Source organism: Aegilops tauschii, chromosome 5 (assembly GCF_002575655.3).
Source record: "Aegilops tauschii subsp. strangulata cultivar AL8/78 chromosome 5, Aet v6.0, whole genome shotgun sequence".
In the NCBI taxonomy this organism is placed as follows: domain Eukaryota; kingdom Viridiplantae; phylum Streptophyta; class Magnoliopsida; order Poales; family Poaceae; genus Aegilops; species Aegilops tauschii.
Window position 1 is genome coordinate 340,743,203 of NC_053039.3, and position 21,910 is coordinate 340,765,112.

At 47.0% G+C, this 21,910-nt stretch overlaps 1 protein-coding gene across 1 annotated transcript; it reads right to left on the bottom strand.

Annotated features, from left to right (window-relative positions):
• Window positions 1-19,840: 19,840 nt before the first annotated feature.
• On the bottom strand, window positions 19,841-20,647 carry LOC109774116 (copper transporter 5.1). Its single transcript, XM_020332833.4, has one exon. It carries the CDS (start codon window positions 20,507-20,509, stop codon window positions 20,048-20,050), a length of 462 nt encoding a protein of 153 aa, XP_020188422.1. The 5' UTR covers window positions 20,510-20,647; the 3' UTR covers window positions 19,841-20,047.
• Between the last annotated feature and the right edge of the window lie 1,263 nt (window positions 20,648-21,910).

Sequence of the window (21,910 nt, forward strand, 5' to 3'; positions counted from 1 at the left end):
TCAGATTTGTGTTGGATCTGGTTGACCATGGCGATCTCGGCGTCCCGGCTCTTGTGAACCTGGCTGATATAGCCTGAGACGAGTTCTCCAATACTTAAGTCGGTGTAGCTGGAGAGATCCAGATTCACCCGGTGGGGTTGTAGCAACTCCCCCCTTGCGGAGCATTTGGCCAGCGCGGTCGGCCTTCCCGGCTCAACAAACTCCGTCCGGGTAATTACCACGTCCGGGTCATTAGCTGGTGGGGCTTCAGGCGCCGTATCCATGGCAATGGTGGCTTCAGGGGTGGAGGCGACTGGCGGCTCTTGAGCCGTCGTCTCCGGCTCAGGCAAGTCGGGCACTCCGGCTGACCTGGTCTTCTTTACTCTTTTGGTGAGCTTTGCCTGGGCACTGAAAAGGCAGAAGTGTTAGGCATACAAAGGGTAAGTACAGACAGATAATGTAAGGAGATTGTTATTACCCGGGGGCAGTCTTGAAGGCCGGCAGACTTGACTGCATGGAGTCACCCGAGGAGGGGGAGGTCTCCTGGTAATTGGAGTCAGAAGAGTTGAGTGGCTGACGGATGACACCCGCCAACGGATGAAAAGGGTACAGGTGAGAAAAAACCTCAGTGCGGCGTTTCCTCGTTGCGTCGGGTAACCCAGTGGAGAGGTCGGTGTCCTTGCGGGCCCGGGTGTGACGCCGGCTCTCGTGAACCTGCTGCTTCAAAAGAAATTGAGGGTCTCGGTGAGCTAATCGATGGGAAAAGCTTACTTTCCGGGTTACCCTTCGGACTTTCAGCTGTGGTAAAGGCTCCGAGCCGGAGGAAAGTGATGTTACCTCTTCGACCACCGGGTTACTGGCGCCGGTGTCATCCTGTCAATAAGCAAGTGTTGATAAGGCGGACAGCATCAGACAACATATACTGCAAGAATTTAAAAGATTTAAGGGTTACCTCTGATTCGGAGCTATCGCTTAATTGCAGTAGCTCCGAAGCAGTGGGTCTGTTTCCCTTTTTGCGAGGGGCGGCTCTCTTGGCGGCTTTCTTCGCCTTCCTGGCCTTCTTGGCCGCCTCGTGGTCATACTTGACCCGCCAGAATTTATCATCAGCCTGAGAAATACAGTAATGAGCTCTTAGTAAGATGACAGGTAAAACAAAATGGAAAGGTTAAAGTCAGCGGCTTACCGCTGGGGCTGGATTGGTCTTGCAGAACGGGGCTAGCCCGATTCTTCCACAGTCTGCCAGGCTCTCGTTTAAAAGAGCCTTGGTCTCTTCTTCAGCAACGTCTTCTGGAAGATCATTGCGACTGTGCCTCTGCGGGTCATCCTTTCGCCCGGTGTACTCACACATTAAGCCGGGGCGGCGGCTCAATGGGATCACCCGCCATGAGATCCAGACCCGGACCAGGTCAATTCCGTTCAGACCATTGCCTAGCAGGGCTTTGATCTTGTTGATCGTTGGAAGCAGAGGCTGGCGTTCTGCGGCAGTCAGTTTGTCGGATAATGGATGAGTTGGCTCCAGGCGCGTTGGGCGAAAGCCGGGCAGCGGGCTCTCATCAGCCGGGGACGTGTCTTGGCAGTAGAACCAAGTCATGTTCCAGTCCTTGGGGTGACTTGGCGGTTCTGCATAAGGGAACAGACAATCCCTGCGCCGTTGGATGGAGATGCCGCCTAACTCTAGACTTGGACCGTTTGCGCACTCGGTTTGGCGGTTCAAATAGAACAGCTCTCTGAAGAGCAGCAGACTCGGCTCTTCTCCAAGATATACTTCACAAAAAACTTGGAAGTTGCAGATGTTGGATATGGAATTGGGTCCTATATCCTGAGGCCGAAGATCAAAGAAGTTGAGCACGTCCCGGAAGAATTTTGAGCCGGGCGGTGCGAAGCCCCGGCTCATATGGTCGGCAAAGATCACTACCTCCCCGTCTCTCGGCTGTGGCCTTTCTTCGGACGGGTCAGGGGCACGGTAGGACATCACTTCCTTCTTAGGCAGATATCCGGATTTAACGAAGTTGGCCAGGGTCTCTTCGGTGACGCTGGATTTCATCCAGTTGCAAGTGATGGGAGCCTTGGGAGGCATGGTGACGGTTGGTGGTCTACGAGGAAGAGAAAGGTGTCCGGGTTAATTATAAGCCGGAGTATATCATTCAAGTTACAATGACGGCTTATGAAGGGGATTAATGGTATGTCTTGATACGGTGGGTTATCTAAGCCGTCGGGGTTTTCAGGATAAGTTGGTCGTCTACGGCTTACTGCGGTTAAGTCGGAAGATACTACAGAGCATGATTCTCTTTAAACCGGAAAGTTCTACGGCGCGTGTTTTCTCTAAGTCGGAAATATAAGCCGCCAAGATTCAAGGACTGCAGTTTTTACTAAGTGTGGTAAACAGATTTCACATATTACAGTAACTTTTTTGGATCAAAGTAGTCGGAACAGAGAGAGTTTTCTAGACCTAAAAAACAGAAGCAGGGGAGGTTCTTGAGATAGAACCCAGTCCTTATGCAGTAAAAAGAGGTGTTCTTGCAGAAGAAATGAACCTCAGATATCTACCGCGGTGGTTCTACACAAGCCTAAGGATCAACGGGGGCAGTGGCTATAGGGGTTACCGAAACTTGTGGTAACAGTGATGAACATGAAGAACACAGATGAACTCTGTCCTAGATCTATGCTAGTAAGGCAGAGGGGGCTCACCGGAGCTGGAGAAGAGCGGAGGCCGCCGATGTTATCTGGTCCGAGTCAGGTTGATGCAGCGGCCGGGTTGAGGAAGACCAGTGGTGCGACGGCGGCGGCGGCAGAAGCTCGGGCAGAGGAACGGCTGTGCGAGGAAGAAGAAGGAGAATGTGAAGAAGAGAGTGCCGGGCCGGCCTATTTATAAGGCCGAGTCATAAGCGGGCGCGGGATTTGAGGAGGCCACGGCGTGGTTATCTCCCCCCTCACGGCGCCTCGATTCTCAGAAGGTCAGTAAAAGCAAAGATCCGTTGCGGATCTGGCGGAGTAAAAAACGGATTTAGTGGAGGATGACGTCACGGCGGATTACCCGGAGTCCAGAGGATGACGTCACTCCGGGTTATGACCTTCACATGAATGATAAGCCGGAGATTTTTTCTGTCTGCGGAGCTGAAGATTGACACGAGCCGGCTCAAGTCAATCTGGGGCCTAATGTTGAGGATATAGACCTGGGGGTCACCCGCCAGGAGGGCCGGGTTACTCCAAGGATCATTACCAGAAGCCCGGAGCTAAGTTTCAGGATAATGGGCCAGAGATGGGCTGAGACCCGGATATGGCTTAAGGCCCGTAGTTACAATCATTGTTATAGTAGACTTGTAGTGTAAGGCAAGTATTGTTTTAGAGCCCGAGCCGGACACTCTTATGAGCCGGCTCGGGACTCTAAGGGCTGCTGGGCGTCAGCCTCCCTATATAAAGGGACGACCCGGCAGCGGTTTGGGGACGACAACAATCTCTCCGAGAGCCGGGATAAGTGTTTAGTTCCCTGGCGATCGTAACCCTAATCAATAACACCTCGAACTGGACGTAGGCTTTTACCTTCACCGTAAGGGGCCGAACCAGTATAAACCCTCGTGTTCCTTGTCCCGCATAACCCCTTCAAGCTTCCTAGTTGCGATGGCTCCACGATTAAGTCCTAGCCCAAGGACATCTGCCGTGACAATTCCACGACACTAACCATAGCATGAAACATGTGGATCCAAATCAGCCCCTTACGAAGCAACGCATAAACTAGGGTTTAAGCTTCTGCCACTCTAGCAACCCATCATCTACTTATTACTTCCCAATGCCTTCCTCTAGGCCCAAATAATGGTGAATTGTCATGTAGTCGACGTTCACATAACACCACTAGAGGAGAGACAACATACATCTCATCAAAATATCGAACGAATACCAAATTCACATGACTACTAATAGCAAGACTTCTCCCATGTCCTCAGGAACAAACATAACTACTCACAAAGCATATTTATGTTCATAATCAGAGGGGTATTAATATGCATAAAGGATCTGAACATATGATCTTCCACCAAATAAACCAACTAGCATCAACTACAAGGAGTAATCAACACTACTAGCAACCTACAGGTAACAATCCCAGACTTAGAGACAAGAATTGGATACAAGAGATGAACTAGGGTTTGAGAGGAGATGGTGCTGGTGAAGATGTTGATGGAGATTGCCCTCTCCCGATGAGAGGAGTATTGGTGATGACGATGGCGATGATTTCCCCCTCCCGGAGGGAAGTGTCCCCGGCAGAACAGCTCTGCCGAAGCCCTAGATTGGTTCCGCCAAGGTTCCGCCTCGTGGCGGCGGAGTCTCGTCCCGAAAGCTTGCTTCTTATTTTTCTTTGGACGAAAGACTTCATATAGCAGAAGATGGGCACCGGAGGGCCAACAGGGGGCCCACGAGGCAGGGGGCGCGCCCAGGGGGGTAGGGCGCGCGCCCCACCCTCGTGGCCAGGGTGTGGGCCCCCACTGGTATTTCTTTCGCTCAGTATTTTTTATTATTTCCAAAAATAACTTTCCTGGAGTTTCAGGTCTCTAATATTTGCTCCTTTTCCAGCCCAGAATTCCAGCTGCCGGCATTCTCCCTCCGTATGTAGACCTTGTAAAATAAGAGAGAATAGGCATAAGTATTATGACATAATGTGTAATAACAGCCCATAATGCAATAAATATCGATATAAAAGCATGATGCAAAATGGACGTATCAACTCCCCCAAGCTTAGACCTCGCTTGTCCGCAAGCGGAAGCCGATAACAATAAATATGTCCACATGTTTAGGTAGAGGTGTCGATAAAATAAAATACGGACATGAACATCATGATTATTCTCATAACAGCAACATATATGGATATTGTCATATGATTTCTTATGCTCAAGTAATAATCTATTCACAATGCAAAGTATGAATCAGAAACTTTATTGAGAACCAACAAACTATAATCTCAGTCATTGAAGCAATTGCAATTTATCATAACATCAGAAAGAGTCTATGTCAGAGCTTTTTAGCAAGTCCACATACTCAACTATCATTTAGTCTTTCATAATTGCCAACACTCACGCAATACTTGTGGTTACGGAGTTTTAATCAGACACAGAGAAAGATAGGGGCTTATAGTTTCGCCTCCCAACCTTTTACCTCAAGGGTAATGTCAACAATAATAACTCATGCTAACTTACATCCAATTAGATATATATATATATATATATATATATATATATATATATATATATATATATATATATATATATATATATATATATATATATATATATATATATATCAGGATCTTTCCAACATACTGTGCTTGCCAAAGGATAAAATATAAAAAGGAAAGGTGAAGATCACCATGACTCTTGCATAAGGTAGAAGATAATGGTAAAAGATAGGCCCTTCGCAGAGGGAAGCAGAGGTTGCCATGCGCTTTCAGAGTTGGATGCACAAAATCTTAATGCGAAAGAACATCACTTTATATTGCCACTTGTGATATGGACCTTTATTATGCAGTCCGTCGCTTTTATTTCTTCCACATCACAAGATCGTATAAAGCTTATTTCCTCCACACCAATCAATCATACATTTTTAGAGAGCAATTTTTTTATTGCTTGCACCGATGACAACTTACTTGAAGGATCTTACTCAATCCTTAGGTAGATATGGTGGACTCTCATGGCAAAACTGGTTTAAGGGTATTGGGAAGCACAAGTAGTATCTCTACTTGGTGCAAAGAATTTGGCTAGCATGAGAGGGAAAGGCAAGCTCAACATGTTGGATGATCCATGACAATATACTTTATTTCAGATATAAGAAAATATAACCCATTACGTTGTCTTCCTTGTCCAACATCAACCCTTTAGCATGTCATATTTTAATGAGTGCTCACAATCATAAAAGATGTCCAAGATAGTATATTTATATGTGAAACTTCTCTTTCTTTATTACTTCCTATTAATTGCAACGATGACCAAAGCTATGTTTGCCAACTCCCAACAATTTTTAATCATCATACTCTTTCTATGTGAAGTCATTACTCTCCATAAGATCAATATGGTCTCTTTGTTTCTTTTTATTCTTTTTTTCTTTTCTTTTATTCCCTCAAGAACATAGCAAGACAATCAAGCCCTTGCCTCAACACTAATCTTTATTATATATATAGCTCACGGACTCGATTACATAGAAAGATCATAAAGCAAAACTCAAAACTGGATCTAAGCAAAACTTTATTCTACTAGATCAAGATACTACTAATAGGATCGAACTAAGAAAAAGGTAAAGATAGGAGTGTGATGGTGATACGATACCGAGGCACCTCCCCCAAGCTTGGCAGTTGCCAAGGGGAGTGCCCATACCCATATGATTATATCTCCTTCTTCGGAGGTGATGGTGTGATATTCTTGGAGATGATGCCCCTCAGGATACGATTCTCCTCCTCAAGCTTACTGACTTGCTGCTTGAGGTCCATTATTTCCTTACAAAGCTTTCCTGTAACGGCTAAAGCTCCTTGCACCCAAGGGTGTTGCATAGCTGCGGGAGAACAAGTGACACTCTTCTTCATATTTTCATAATAAAGAAATCTAACACTGGGAGGGATAACCGAGTTTGGAATAGTCGAGCTCTGTAGTTCCCCCATCATGAATCCAGATCGGAAGCGAGAAGTGACTTCTTGATCCTCCTCCATGGCATCTATCCTCTTCAAATCAGCCTCCATCTCTCCCTCCGTTGCTAGCCCAAAGTGGTCAGCATCGCTGTTTGTTCTCGATCTCGATGCCGGATGAGACACCCGGCTCTCCCCGACTGACTCTTGAGAAGACATCTTGCTCTAATCTGCGGTAGCAATAGCTTGAAACAAGAACAGAGGACAATTGCGTATACAGGAGTCAAAACCTTTGCGAGATTATATACTGAATTTTTACCGACCAAAATACATATCGTGCAAGAAAACGGAGTCCGGAGAGCGCACGAGGTGCCCACGAGGCAGGGCGGCGCGCCCAGGGGGTAGGGCGCGCCCTCCACCCTCGTGGAGGCCTCGTGTCCTTCCCGGACTGCTTCTTATTTTTCTATTTTTCTAAATATTCCAAAACGGAGAAAAATTGCCATTAGAACTGTTTTGGAGTCCGTTTACTTACCGTACCACATACCTATTCCTTTTCGGAGTCTGAAACGTTCTGGAAAGTGTCCCTTATGTATTCCTCCGGTGTTACGGTTTCAATAACATTTATGGGATTACCTGAGATAGAGTGTTTGATTCTTTGACCGTTCACCACCTTCGGATTTGTGCCTTCGAAGTTGTTGATTTTTATGGCACCGGAACGATAGACCTCCTCGATAACGTAAGGACCTTCCCATTTAGAGAGAAGTTTTCCTGCAAAAAATCTTAAACGAGAGTTGTATAGCAATACATAATCACCTACATTAAACTCACGCTTTTGTATCCTTTTGTCATGCCATCTTTTAACTTTTTCTTTAAACAATTTGGCATTCTCATAGGCTTGGGTTCTCCATTCATCAAGTGAGCTAATGTCAAATAACCTCTTCTCACCGGCAAGTTTGAAATCATAGTTGAGCTCTTTAATGGCCCAATATGCCTTATGTTCTAGTTCGAGAGGTAAGTGACATGCTTTTCCATAAACCATTTTATACGGAGACATACCCATAGGATTTTTATATGCAGTTCTATAGGCCCATAATGCATCATCAAGTGTCTTAGACCAATTCTTTCTAGATCTATTAACAGTCTTTTGAAAAATTAATTTGAGTTCTCTATTGCTCAATTCTACTTAACCACTAGACTGTGGGTGATAAGGAGATGCAATTCTATGATTAACATCATACTTAGCAAGCATTTTATGGAAAGCACCATGAATAAAATGTGAACCACCATCAGTAATTAAATATCTAGGGACTCCAAACCTCGGAAAAATAACTTCTTTAAGCATTTTAATAGAAGTGTTATGATCAGCACTACTAGTTGGAATAGCTTCTACCCACTTAGTAACGTAATCAACAGCAACTAAAATATGTGTATATCCATTAGAGGCAGGAAACGGTCTCATATAATCAAAGCCCCAAACATCAAATGGTTCAATAACAAGTGAATAATTCATAGGCATTTCTTGATGTCTACTAATATTACCAATTCTTTGACATTCATCACAAGATAAGACAAACTTACGGGCATCCTTGAAGAGAGTAGGCCAATAAAAACTGGATTGCAATACCTTATGTGCAGTTCTATCTCCAGCGTGGTGTCCTCCATATGCTTCGGAGTGACACTTGCGTAGGATCTGTTCCTGTTCATGCTCAGGTACACAACGTCTAATAACACCATATACTCCTTCTTTATAAAGATGTGGGTCATCCCAAAAGTAATGTCTTAAATCATAGAAAAACTTTTTCTTTTGTTGGTATGTGAAACTAGGTGGTATAAATTTAGCAACAATGTAATTAGCATAATCAGCATACCATGGAGCAGTACGAGAAGCATTTATGAAATTTAATTGTTCATCAGGAAAGCTATCATCAATAGGTAGTGGGTCATCAAGAACATTCTCTAACCTAAACAAGTTGTCTGCAACGGGGTTCTCAGCTCCCTTTCTATCAATAATATGCAAATCAAATTCTTGTAACAAGAGAACCCATCTAATAAGTCTAGGTTTAGCATCTTTCTTTTCCATAAGATATTTAGTAGCAGCATGATTAGTGTGAATAGTTACTTTAGAATCAACAATATAAGCTCTGAACTTATCACAAGCAAATACAACTGCTAAGAATTCTTTTCAGTAGTAGCATAATTTCTCTGAGCATTTTCTGGAGTTTTACTAGCATATTGAATAACATTTAATTTCTTATCAACTCTTTGCCCTAGAACAGCAACAGCATAATCACTAGCATCACACATGATTTCAAAAGGTAAATTCCAATCAGGTGGCTGAACAATAGGTGCAGAGATCAATGCTTTCTTAAGTATTTCAAATGCTTCTACGCAATCATCATCGAAGACAAATGGTATATCTTTTTGTAATAAATTAGTCAGAGGCCGAGAAATTTTTGAGAAGTCCTTAATGAACCTCCTATAAATACCGGCATGACCAAGGAAACTTCTTATACCTTTGATGTCCTTGGGACATGGCATCTTTTCAATAGCATCAACCTTGGCTTTATCAACTTCAATACCTCTTTCGGAAACTTTATGCCCCAAGACAATACCTTCATTAACCATAAAGTGGCACTTTTCCCAATTCAAGACAAGGTTAGTTTCTTCACATCTCTGCAAAACTCGATCAAGGTTGCTCAAGCAATCATCAAAAGAGGATCCATAAACGGAGAAATCATCCATGAAAACCTCACATATCTTTTCACAAAAGTCAGAGAATATAGCCATCATGCGCCTTTGAAAGGTAGCAGGTGCATTACATAAACCAAAAGGCATACGTCTATAAGCAAAAGTACCGAAAGGGCAAGTAAAAGTGGTCTTTGATTGATCATCGGCTGACACAGGTATTTGAGAGAAACCAGAATAACCATCTAGAAAACAAAAATGTGTATGTTTGGATAATCTTTCTAGCATTTGATCAATAAAAGGTAAGGGGTGATGATCTTTTTTAGTAGCCTTATTTAATTTGCGGAAATCAATTACCATCCTATAACCTGTAATAATTCTTGCGGAATCAATTCATCTTTATCATTAGGAACGACAGTAATACCTCCCTTTTTAGGGACACAATGGACAGGACTTACCCATTGACTATCAGCAACGGGATAAATAATACCTGCCTCAAGAAGCATTAGTATTTCCTTTCTTACCACTTCTTTCATCTTAGGATTAAGCCGTCGTTGGTGATCACGAACTGGTTTCGCATCTTTCTCCAAATTTATTTTGTGTTGGCTAGAGTGGGACTAATTCCCTTAAGATCATCAAGAGTATATCCAATAGCAGCGCGGTGCTTCTTCAGAGTTTTCAATAATCTCTCTTCTTCATGCTCTGAAAGGTTAGCACTAATAATAACAGGATATATCTTTTTCTCATCAAGATAAGCATATTTAAGGGTATCAGGTAACGGTTTGAGCTCAAACACGGGATCACCCTTGGGTGGAGGAGGATCCCCTAGGATTTCAACAGGCAAATTGTGTTTCAGGATGGGTTCCTGTTTGAAGAATACTTCATCTATTTCCCTTCTTTCATTTATAAACATATCATTTTCATGGTCTAGCAAATATTGTTCTAAAGGATCACTAGGAGGTACGGCAATAGAAGCAAGACCAATAATTTCATCCTTACTAGGCAATTCCTCTTCACGGTGTTGTCTACGAAATTTAGAGAAATTAAACTCATGAGACATATCACCTAGACCAATAGTAACAACATCCTTTTTGCAGTCTATCTTAGCATTAACAATGTTTAAGAAGGGTCTACCAAATATAATGGGACAAAAGCTATCTTGTGGGGAACCAAGAACAAGAAAATCAGCAAGATATTCAGTTTTCCCACACAAGACTTCAACATCTCTAACAATTCCAATGGGTGATATGGTATCTCTATTGGCAAGCTTAATGGTAACATCAATATCTTCTATCTCAGCAGGTGCAATATCATGCATAATTTCTTTGTATAAGACATGAGGTATAGCACTAGCACTGGCACCCATATCACATAAGCCATGGTAACAATGATCTCCTATTTTAACAGAAATAACATGCATGCCTACCACAGGTCTATGTTTATCTTTAGCACAAGGTTTAGCAATTCTAGCAGTTTCATCACAAAAATAAATAACATGCCCATCAATATTATCAGCCAAGAGATATTTAACAATAGCAATATTAGGTTCAACTTTAACTTGCTCAGGAGGTGTATAGGTTCTAATATTGCTTTTACGAACCACAGTTAAAGCTTTAGCATGATCCTTATTCTAACAGGGAAAGGTGGTTTTTCAACATACGCAGTAGGAACAATAGGATCATTATAAGTGATAGACTTTTCTTCAACTTTAATAGGTGCAGCTACTTTTACTTCTATGGGAGGATGATATTTAAACCACTTCTCCTTAGGGAGATCAACATGAGTAGCAAAAGATTCACAGAAAGAAGCTACTATCTCAGAGTCAAGTCCATATTTAGTGCTAAATTTACGGAAAACATCAGTATCCATAAAAGATTTAACACAATCAAACTTAGGTGTCATACCTGACTCCTTACCTCCGTCGAGGTCCCAATCTTCAGAGTTGCGTTTAATTCTTTCCAAGAAATCCCATTTGAATTCAATAGTCTTCATCATAAAAGAGCCAACACAAGAAGTATCGAGCATGGTGCGATTATTATCAGAAAGCCGAGCATAAAATTTTTGAATAATTATTTCTCTTGGGAGCTCATGATTGGGGCATGAATATAACATTGATTTAAGCCTCCCCCAAGCTTGAGCGATGCTCTCTCCTTCGCGAGGCCAGAAATTATATATATAATTGCGATCACGATGAACAAGATGCATAGGATAAAACTTCTGATGAGATTCCAATTTCAATCATTTGTAGTTCCATGATCCCATATCATCACATAGCCTATACCATGTCAATGCATCTCCCTTCAAAGATAAAGGGAAGACCTTCTTCTTAATAACATCATCAGGCACACCTGCAAGCTTAAATAATCCACAAACTTCATCCACATATATTAGGTCCTCATCAGGATGCATTGTTCCGTCTACTGCAAAAGGATTAGCTAGCAGTTTTTCTATCATACCCGAAGGAATCTCAAAGTAGACATTTTCATCTTCAGTAGGTTCAGCAGGTTGAGGAGCAACTCTTTGCTCTACTGGCCAGGGTGAAGATACCCCGAACAAGCCCCTCAGAGGATTACTTTCCATAGTAACAAGTGATAGTAAGTTTCAGCACACTATATAAAATTTTCCTTACCAAATTCCACCTACCAAAGGCGCTTCACTCCCCGGCAACGGCGCCAGAAAAGAGTCTTGATGACCCACAAGTATAGGGGATCTATCATAGTACTTTCGATAAGTAAGAGTGTTGAACCCAACGAGGAGCAGAAGGAAATGATAAGCGGTTTTCAGCAAGGTATTCTCTGCAAGCACTGAAATTATAGGTAACAGATAGTTTTGTGATAGGGTAATTTGTAACGAGCAACAAGTAACAAAACTAAATAAAGTGCAGAAAGGTGGACCAATCCTTTTTGTAGCAAAGGACAAGCCTGGACAAACTCTTATATAGAGAAAAGCGCTCCCGAGGACACATGGGAATTATCGTCAAGCTAGTTTTCATCACGTTCATATGATTCGCGTTCGGTACTTTGATAATTTGATATGTGGGTGGACCGGTGCTTGGGTGCTGCCCTTACTTGGACAAGCATCCCACTTATGATTAACCCCTATTGCAAGCATCCGCAACTACAAAAGAAGTATTAAGGTAAACCTAACCATAGCATGAAACATGTGGATCCAAATCAGCCCCTTACGAAGCAACGCATAAACTAGGGTTTAAGATTCTGTCACTCTAGCAACCCATCATCTACTTATTACTTCCCAATGCCTTCCTCTAGGCCCAAATAATGGTGAAGTGTCATGTAGTCGACGTTCACATAACACCACTAGAGGAGAGACAACATACATCTCATCAAAATATCGAACGAATACCAAATTCACATGACTACTAATAGCAAGACTTCTCCCATGTCCTCAGGAACAAACGTAACTACTCACAAAGTATATTTATGTTCATAATTAGAGGGGTATTAATATGCATAAAGGATCTGAACATACGATCTTCCACCAAATAAACCAACTAGCATCAACTACAAGGAGTAATCAACACTACTAGCAACCTACAGGTAACAATCCCAGACTTAGAGACAAGAATTGGATACAAGAGATGAACTAGGGTATGAGAGGAGATGGTGCTGGTGAAGATGTTGATGGAGATTTCCCTCTCCCGATGAGAGGAGTGTTGGTGATGACGATGGCGATGATTTCCCCCTCCCGAAGGGAAGTGTCCCCGGCAGAACAGCTCTGCCGGAGCCCTAGATTGGTTCCGCCAAGGTTCCGCCTCGTGGCGGCGGAGTCTCGTCCCGAAAGCTTGCTTCTTATTTTTCTTTGGACGAAAGACTTCATATAGCAGAAGATGGGCACCGGAGGGCCAACAGGGGGCCCACGAGGCAGGGGGCGCGCCCAGGGGGTAGGGCACGCGCCCCACCCTCGTGGCCAGGGTGTGGGCCCCCTCTGGTATTTCTTCCGCTCAGTATTTTTTATTATTTCCAAAAATAACTTTCGTGGAGTTTCAGGACTTTTGGAGTTATGCAGAATAGGTCTCTAATATTTGCTCCTTTTCCAGCCCAGAATTCCAGCTGCTGGCATTCTCCCTCCTTATGTAGACCTTGTAAAATAAGAGAGAATAGGCATAAGTATTATGACATAATGTGTAATAACAGCCCATAATGCAATAAATATCGATATAAAAGCATGATGCAAAATGGACGTATCAACCGCCTCTCTCGCCTACCTTTACCACTCGATAAGAGAGTATCTCATAGCTTTTTATGAATGTATGCTCCATGATATTGTGCTATATCTGATCATCAATTGTTGTTTTGTAGCTTGACGAGGCAACCCAGAGGACAGAAGATACTTCTGGTATGGGTGGATTTGTGTGGGCCCTCTCCATTTGGATGTGGGAGCGCCTGCCGGTGGGGTGTCCGGAGAAGTTAAGAAGAGGTCCATGGGATGCGTATGGCGAAGATGGCGACTCTACTTGATACCCGACCGTAGCTTACAAATGGGACGTTGTGGGTCTCTACACGGGCACATGCAAGGCTTCGTACAAGGCCTTCACCAATGAGATGGACGCTTTGACGGTTTTGCAGTTATATGAACTAGCTCACCTTTCTCTTTGACGCCACTTTCATCGGGAACTTACTAATGTTTGTGTAATAGGTAAACTGGTGCCCGTATCATGACCGAGAGTGGGGGTTTGAGCTGAACGTGATGTGCAAGGAGGACCGCGGTCTTTGGCAGTGCATGGTGCCCATGCTATGTGTGTACGCCGTCGAGTGGCACTTGCCACACCGTGTGGCCAGGCAGTTTGGGATCTACTAGCATACACCACCGGGCATGCCGAACGATACCGGTGGCCATGAACTCCACTTGTGAGTGCATTGTTCTCCGTTACCATGATTTCGTTTGTGTTTGACCTTCTTATGATGCTTTGTGTTGTTTATTACTTGTAGGATGAGCCGGAAGAAAACCAGTCAATCACAGACTGGGGAGAGCAGCATAAATCTTTTGTGACGAAGTGGAACCGGCGCAGGTGGCGTAAAGATGGGGAGAGGCGAGTGACTGACTGGGATGAATACGCCCAACACATGAGGTGGTACGACGATGGCCAGAAGGACCATCTTCGTCTCTGGCCTCGATGGACGACAGAAGATATCGCGCAGCTGGAGGAGAATGCCCCCGAGGAAGAGGCCTACTAGGCCAGCATGAGAGACATCAGTGGATTTAGGGAGTTTGCACCCCTGATCAACAGAATGGTAAGTTGTGTTCTTCTGTCTTGAACCGGCGGTTGTAAGTAATTTATGTTGTATGTCATTGTGACTGACTTATGCCTTCACAGTCCGACGAGCTGAACAGATGCATCTTTGATGGCTTGGATTCTGGGAATAGAGATTCTGAGAATAGCATGAGGGAGACGATGAAGGTAACATTTCAGCCGCCTAGAAATACCCTATGTTCTTTGTTCATTTGCAATCATAAATCTGATCAGTATTATGTCCTTGTTTCATTGACTGCAAAAGTTCGTGAAGCGTTGTCGCAAGCTGGTAGGCCTGCTTGGGTGCGCTGGCTCGGTTGAAGCTCATGATCCTGCAGTCACATAGGGTAACATCGCTTCATCGAGCCATGCTGCCTCGTCCTCTAGGTTGGTTCAGGAGGAGGAGGAGACCCATGAAGAAGAAGAGGAAGAGGAGAGCAATGGGGAGGAGGAGTACGATGAAGATTACGGACCTCCACCAACTCAACCATCTCAACTTCCGAAGAGGAATCAGCCAAAGAAGGATTGGCAGAGTCCATCGCCATTCCAGAAACCGATTCCTCGAGGAGGGCGCAAGAAGAAGGCTAATGAGACTTGTTCTAAGAAGAACGATGACCGTACCTCCAAGAGGGGAAGAAGCAAGTAATTGTGGTCTTGGCCTACTTGTGTTAGTCGGCTTTGCGAAACAACTTGTGTTAGTTGGGGTTGTCGAACTATGTGTTATTTTGTGAAACTATGTGTGTTAGTTCGAACCGTTTGCTATTTGCTATTTATGAAACTATGTGGAACCGTTTGCTATTAATATCTCGAGTGTGATACATGTTATATTGTGTGAGATATTCATATTTTAGGCTCTTAAAATATATATTATACTGTTATCTTTGCTGTGATAAAACTTTAGGAAAAAACAAGCACTAAAACTTGCAAAAATGCAAAACCACAGGACCCTACTGCCAAGCCCCCTGGCGGTAGGTTCTCACACCCTACCGCCAGGGATTTGCCATTTACGGTTACATCAAGTTTGCAGCCAAAAACCACAGGACCCTACCGCCACGGGGCTCCGCGGTAGGATCCCATAACCTACCGCCACGGCCCTTGGCGGTAAGGTGGGGTGTGCTGGCCATTAGTTGACGGTCGTGGCCGTCTTTGCTACCGCCAGGCCCCTTGGCGGTAGGTTGCCTGACCCTACCGCCGAGCCCCCTGGCGGCAGCAAAAGGGTCAGATTTCAAAAAAAAATGAACTAGGGTCAGATCCTGAAATTCTTTGCTAAAAGGGTTAAAACACGAAATTCGGCCGTGAGGAGTTTGTCTGGGTCACGGTTTAGTGACCAGGCCATCCGCCCGATCAGTTTGGGGAGCCGGCTGTAGATGCTCTTCTGGAGGGGGGATAACACGTGTTCAAGGACCCTTGAGTAAAGCTTACATTGATCACCGGACAAGCAAGGATCTACCAGCAAGCAAAGCATGCCGGTCCAACAGAACTGGAAACAATACGATCATATCAACATTGACCTCCGGGTAGTTGCCTTCTGCAAGCCTTGCAAACATCAGAGAGCATTGAAGCACGTTGATATCGTTGTGAGATCCGGCCATGCCAAAGAATGAGTACCAAACCTAGAGATCTTCTGAATCCACGGCCTCGAGTATGATGGTGCAAACTTGACATGGCCCATATACTGCCCTGCCAAGCAGAAGGACAGTTCTTCCACTTCCAGTGCATACAATCTATGCTACCAAGCATCCCCGGAAAGCCCCTGCTGGCACTCATCGCCAACAAGTGGGTTGTATCTGCATCATTTGGCTCTCTCAAGTACTTAGGACCAAACACTGCTATCACAGCCTTGCAAAACCTATACATGGACTCTAGGCACGTGGAATCGCTCATACAGACATACTCATCAATGAGATCACCGGGAACTCTGTATGTAAGCATCTGAATAGCTATAGTGCATTTCTTATAAGAGGAGAAGCCAATCTTTCCCAGGGCATCCTCCTTGCACTCGAAATACTTATCGTATGCCACCACCCCCTCCTGAATACGGATGAACACATGTCTAGCCATATGGCAACAACGCCAGAATAGGTGATGTTGGAAGAGCGGGTTGGGGGTCTCAAAGTAGTCCTTCCACAGTAGGAAATGGCCGCTCTCTCGATTGCGATTCAATGTCGGAGTGTGCCCTGGGATCGAGCCCCGGAACATCGGGCGCTTCCTACTAAGGTGGTCATGGACGACCAACACAGCAGCCACAAGGTCCTCATCGTCGGACGAGGAATCATCTGAGTCGCAAATGAAATTGTGGAAAAAGAACTCGTCAGCGGAGCCCATTTTTACCTTGCGGGCAAACCGTCGAACAGCTTGCGGGCGTCGTCGAAGAAACTGGTCGGCGAAGAGCCTCGCACCTCCCCTAGACCCGGTAGCAAGCCCTGTCCGTGTTCAGCGAGCGTGGCGGCGTCAGGCGAGTGAGGTCGCGGCGCTTTGTCTGCTTCAGGTAGGGCCGGGGCGCGGGGTGAGGTGGTGCTTTTTTCGATAAAGGGAGACTTTATTATCTCAGAATGTAGCATCAAGCGGATACAAAGCATTATGAGTAACACCCGGCCTCTGCATAATTAGGATGCATACAGCCAAATCCAGAAATCTGACAAAAATGCATGAAATAAGAACCGACAAATTGGCAACAGTAGAGTCCTATAGACTGACACTATGCCTATGTCGAAGGGGGTGGTGGATCGATCCGTAGGTTATGCTGCCATCCATGTTGGAAAAAATCTCCGTAGCCACCTGCTCCAATCGCGTACACACGGCCATGAGGTGGTGCTGGCGGCGACGTCGGGGAAGCTGCAGTGGTGGTGCGGCGAGGCGGTGGTGGCGGCGATGTTGGAAGGTGGCGTGCTGCGGGTGAGGTATGTGGGTGCGGACGGCTGACCTGGGCACTGGAACTGGGCGGCGGCGGTGACGAGGTGGGGCGGCCAGGTGTGCCACCGACTGGCGGGCCAGAGGAAGGAGCAGGCGGGCGTCACGTGCGTCTGTTTCGTGTCCACGCCGACACAAAATAGGCACAAATTTGGGCTTGGAATGGGTCGCCTCTCGGACAAAAAGTGGACGCGCGCATCCATTTAAGACGGCGCGTTGGGCCGAATTTTGTGTCCGTTTCAAACCAAACGGACACACATGGACGAAATGGGTAGGCACGTTGGGTTGCTCTTACACGTGTTCAAGGACCCTTGAGAGCAACTCCAATGGGGCGACCCATTTTGTCTGCCTGCGTCTGTTTGGGTCGGCGCGGACAAAAGTGGAGGCCCAACGCGCCGACCCAAACCCAAATCGCGTCCGCGTCGACCCATTTCTGGCCTAAAATTGCGCCTGAAATGCGTCGGCGCGGACTAGAAGCGGACGCGCCGCGCGTCTCCTCGGTGTCCGCCGCGGCCCCACTTGTAGGCCACCCAACTACCGCCCGTCGTCTAATTTATGACGACCACCGACAGCGGGCCCACTAGTCAACCAGTGGAAGCGTCCTTTTTTAACCACGCGTGCGGCGGGGGCCGTCCTCATCCACTTCCGTCCACATCTGGCCCCCCACCACCCCCTTGTGCATCCTCGCCGACGACACCACCAAACCCTAGCAAGCAATGGGCCTCTTCGGCAGCAACAGCGGCAAGGGCAAGAGCACCCCAGGCGCCTCATCCTCCCGTGCTCCTCCTCCGCCGCCGGCGCGTGTTCGCCCAGGTCGTCGGCGTCTGCACATCCCGGCGCACCAAGCGCGATGGCATTGGTAGTACAGGCAGCCGCTGCCCTACCCCAACGTCACGCTGCCGCACCACTGGCACCTGGATCCGCACCGGATCCCAGTGCCGGCGGTTCCGCGGACCCAGCGGGCTCACGACGAGGAGGTGCGCAGGCGCTGGGCGCAGCTCACGCCGGCGCAGCGGCGGATGCCCGAGTACGCCGCCGACTCTCCCAACTGGGAGGCTTGGCTTGCCCTCGAACACGAGGAGCAAGGGCGGCTAGGCGTCGGCGCCAACCCGCCGCCGTTTCCACCACCGCCCCCGCGTGTAGAGCCGGAGAAAATGGAGGCGGAGTACCAAGCCACCCTCGAGGAGGCCCTGCAGCACGCGCTGGAGGCTAGCCGGCTCTGGGAGGACGCGCATTGGGATGGGCTGGAGCAGGCCCTTGCCTTGTCGGCGGCGGGGGAGTCGGTCCACACCCCGCTCTTCGTCCCGCCTCTGCCACCGCCGCCGCCCGTCCTCGAGCCCAAGCCGGATCTGGAGTCGACGCGGAAGCGCTCCCCGCCTCCACCCACTTGACCGGAGAAGGCCTACACGTGGACCGGCCAGTACCGTGAGTGGTGAGCGCGCCTCCGGTCCACGATGCCAGAGGAGGAGGAGGCCCACCTTGAGCGCTAGAAGGCGCACTGGCTCGCCCTGGAGGAGGCCGACAGCGAGCGGCAGATGGGCTATGAGCAGCTGCTGCAACGCGACGCGGAGGCGCTGTGGCTTGAGGAGGAGGAGGAGCGCGCACGGCGAGCCGCAATGCCACCGCCCCAGCAGACGCCAGAGGAGACTGTCCTGGCAGCGTACCAAGCGGCGTTTGGGTGGGCTGACCCTGCTACCGTCTTCATCGACCTCACCGGCAGCGATGGCGATGTCAAGGGCAAGGGCAAGGCCGACAACGTCTAGGGCAGCGTGCGGGCGCCAACTATTTTTTTATATTTTAATTAATGTTTAATTAGGTTTAAGTGGACTTTTGCCGGCGGTTGACCGGCCACTTATATTTAATTAATGTTTATTTCTACGAGCTGTTTTGTTTTTCCTATGTCGGTAGATTTGGGTCCGCCTTCCGTTGGGCGGTCAAGCCGATCCATTTGAGAATGTGGACGCGCACGTCCACCTGCCCGACCCAAACGGACGAAAAGCAAACAAAGCGCACGATCGGACGAAAAGCAAACAAAGCGCACGATTGGATCGCCCAGTTGAAGCTTACATTGATCACCGGACAAGCAAGGCTCTAGCAGCAAGCAAAGCACGCCGGTCCAACAGAACTGGAAGCAATACGGTCATATCTTTGGCTTTTCCCCTGCATTCCAAGGAAGGGACCCTACCTTTCGTTCATTCGTAGGGGGTGAAGGACTAATGATCGAATCTAGCCTGATAGGTGTCTAGGTTCCGATTTCTTCTCTTCCTGTCAAATATCGCCTCTTGGATTCGTGACAGCGAAACACAGAGTACGATGTCCATCCATTCTACTCTTTGATACCAGCTCAAGCTCGTAACCCTTTGATAATCAAAGAACCGTCTTCGCACACACTTCATCATCAACTCAGAAACGCATCAAAAAAACAATTCGCTGTGAGAAACACGCATCAAACACTGTTCTGATTCTGTATTCTACAATTTCCTCCCGGATGACACCAAACATTTGCAATCCCCCAAATCAATTTGTACACCATCTTATTACCGCCTGCGTTGTACAACATCAAGTAATCATCACACCTGGGGGCAAGCCGGCGGCCGGCGACCCGCCCCTCGTCCGATTCCCTACGCGCAGGCGCAGGGGTTGTCGACCACGACGAGGTCGTCCCCGTCCACGTCGCCGCTGCGGAACGCGAGGTACCCGGCCGCGAGCCCGAGCACTACGGCGATGAACACCCCGCCGTTGAAGGACATGACGGCGAGCATGAGGAGGTACCCTATCCCCGCGTTGACCCCGAAGAGCGCCGCCGTGGCCACCCGCGCCGGCCAGCGCCCGCCCAAGAAGGCGGCGGAGCCCGGTGCCAGCAGCGGGGCCCGCGCGTCGGAGCCGGCGGGCGGGGGGAGGGGGTCCGCCTTGGCGCCGGCGAGGAGCTTGACCCGGATCCGGAAGGCCTCGAGGTACTGGTAGAAGGCGGCGGCGAGGAAGAGCGCCAGGAGGGAGAGGAGGTAGCCCGTCCACGCGGACGTGCGCCAGCCGTCGAACAGGATCGTCGCGGACGTGCCCCAGTAGAAGGTCATGTGCATCATCGTGGCCGGCGGGCGGGCGGCGAGGTAGGGTGGGGTTTGGGATTTCGACGCGGTGGGGGAGGAGGGACGCCGCCGGACGGGGAAGGGGCGGGCGGAAAGGGAAAGGAAGGACGAGGATTACCGGCGAACCGACCGGTGGGATTTTAAAGGGGCGGCCTTTGTTGAAGAGCCGCGGCTTTGGGGCACGGGGTTTCGATGTATTTACGTTCCGCGCCATTGGAATGAATGTAACGGAGGTTGGGCTTCCCGGCACGTTACTCTTGTCTCGCTGGGGTTTTACTGGAGTAAATTCTTTACAGGAGATCTTAACAGCAAGCAAATGCCTGACGATCGCTAAGTTTTGTTTTGTTTTTTCAAGTTTCAACACATTTATTGTTAAGATACTACTCCCTCCGTCCCATAATATTAGAGCGTTTTTATACTACACTAGTATAAAAAACGTTCTTATATTATGGGACGAAGGGAGTATAAGTAATTTTCTGTTACTTTAATTCAGATTCATCGCGAGTTTACTGACATGCCAAAATCACTGACAATAGACTTTGCATATGCCCTGAAAAATATGTCAACAGAGAGAGATTTAGAACATATGAGTTCCGTGGTGGTGAAGATGACGTACCGTAGAGGGAGCAGATGGCCGGTCATCGAGGATGTAGTGGAGCTTGAATGAGCAATCACGTTTCCAAAAACCTTATCATCCCTCACCTAGTGCAGGTCATCAATTGACGCGATTTTCACGCGCAATGCTCTTCGGTACGGCTATGCATGTGACTATTTTCTCAATTGGAGAGAAATGAGGCGATGAACCTGGCATTCGGTGAAAGAAATCTTTTTTAAAGAAAAGACATTGGCCGAGCTTGAGAGAATGCTCGAATCTAGCCCAACTTTGAATTAACAAAGCCGTCAACAGACTGGGATTACATCGATCAATGATGAAAGAAATCTTTGAAAGCGGAAAAATGTGTCTACAATGAGCTTGAGTATTGTCGCATACACCTTTAAGGGCTCCTTTGTTTTCCCCGCACTATCAAACATTCTTGCAAATCCTGCATAGTAGTATAGGACATGCCACCTTATTTCTGCCTTTTTCTATTCCCGCGTTTTGAAAATCCTGCGAATCAAGGAGGCCCTAAACATTATTCACGCAATGCACAGAGCGAATGAGTGAGTGAGGGGGTGAGGTGTGTGTTGTTACTCTTATTTGATGCTACAAGGACCTTATATGTTGGTGTTTTCTACTCAACCATCAATGCGGAACTAAAAGTTATACACATGCCATGTACAATTTGAATGGGCCTTTGAAACTTTTACAGTACTACCAAGCTCAGATGTAGTAAGATTTAATGAGAAAATACTCATAAAATCTAGTACTTATGTACATTAATGTAAGACATTTTCGCC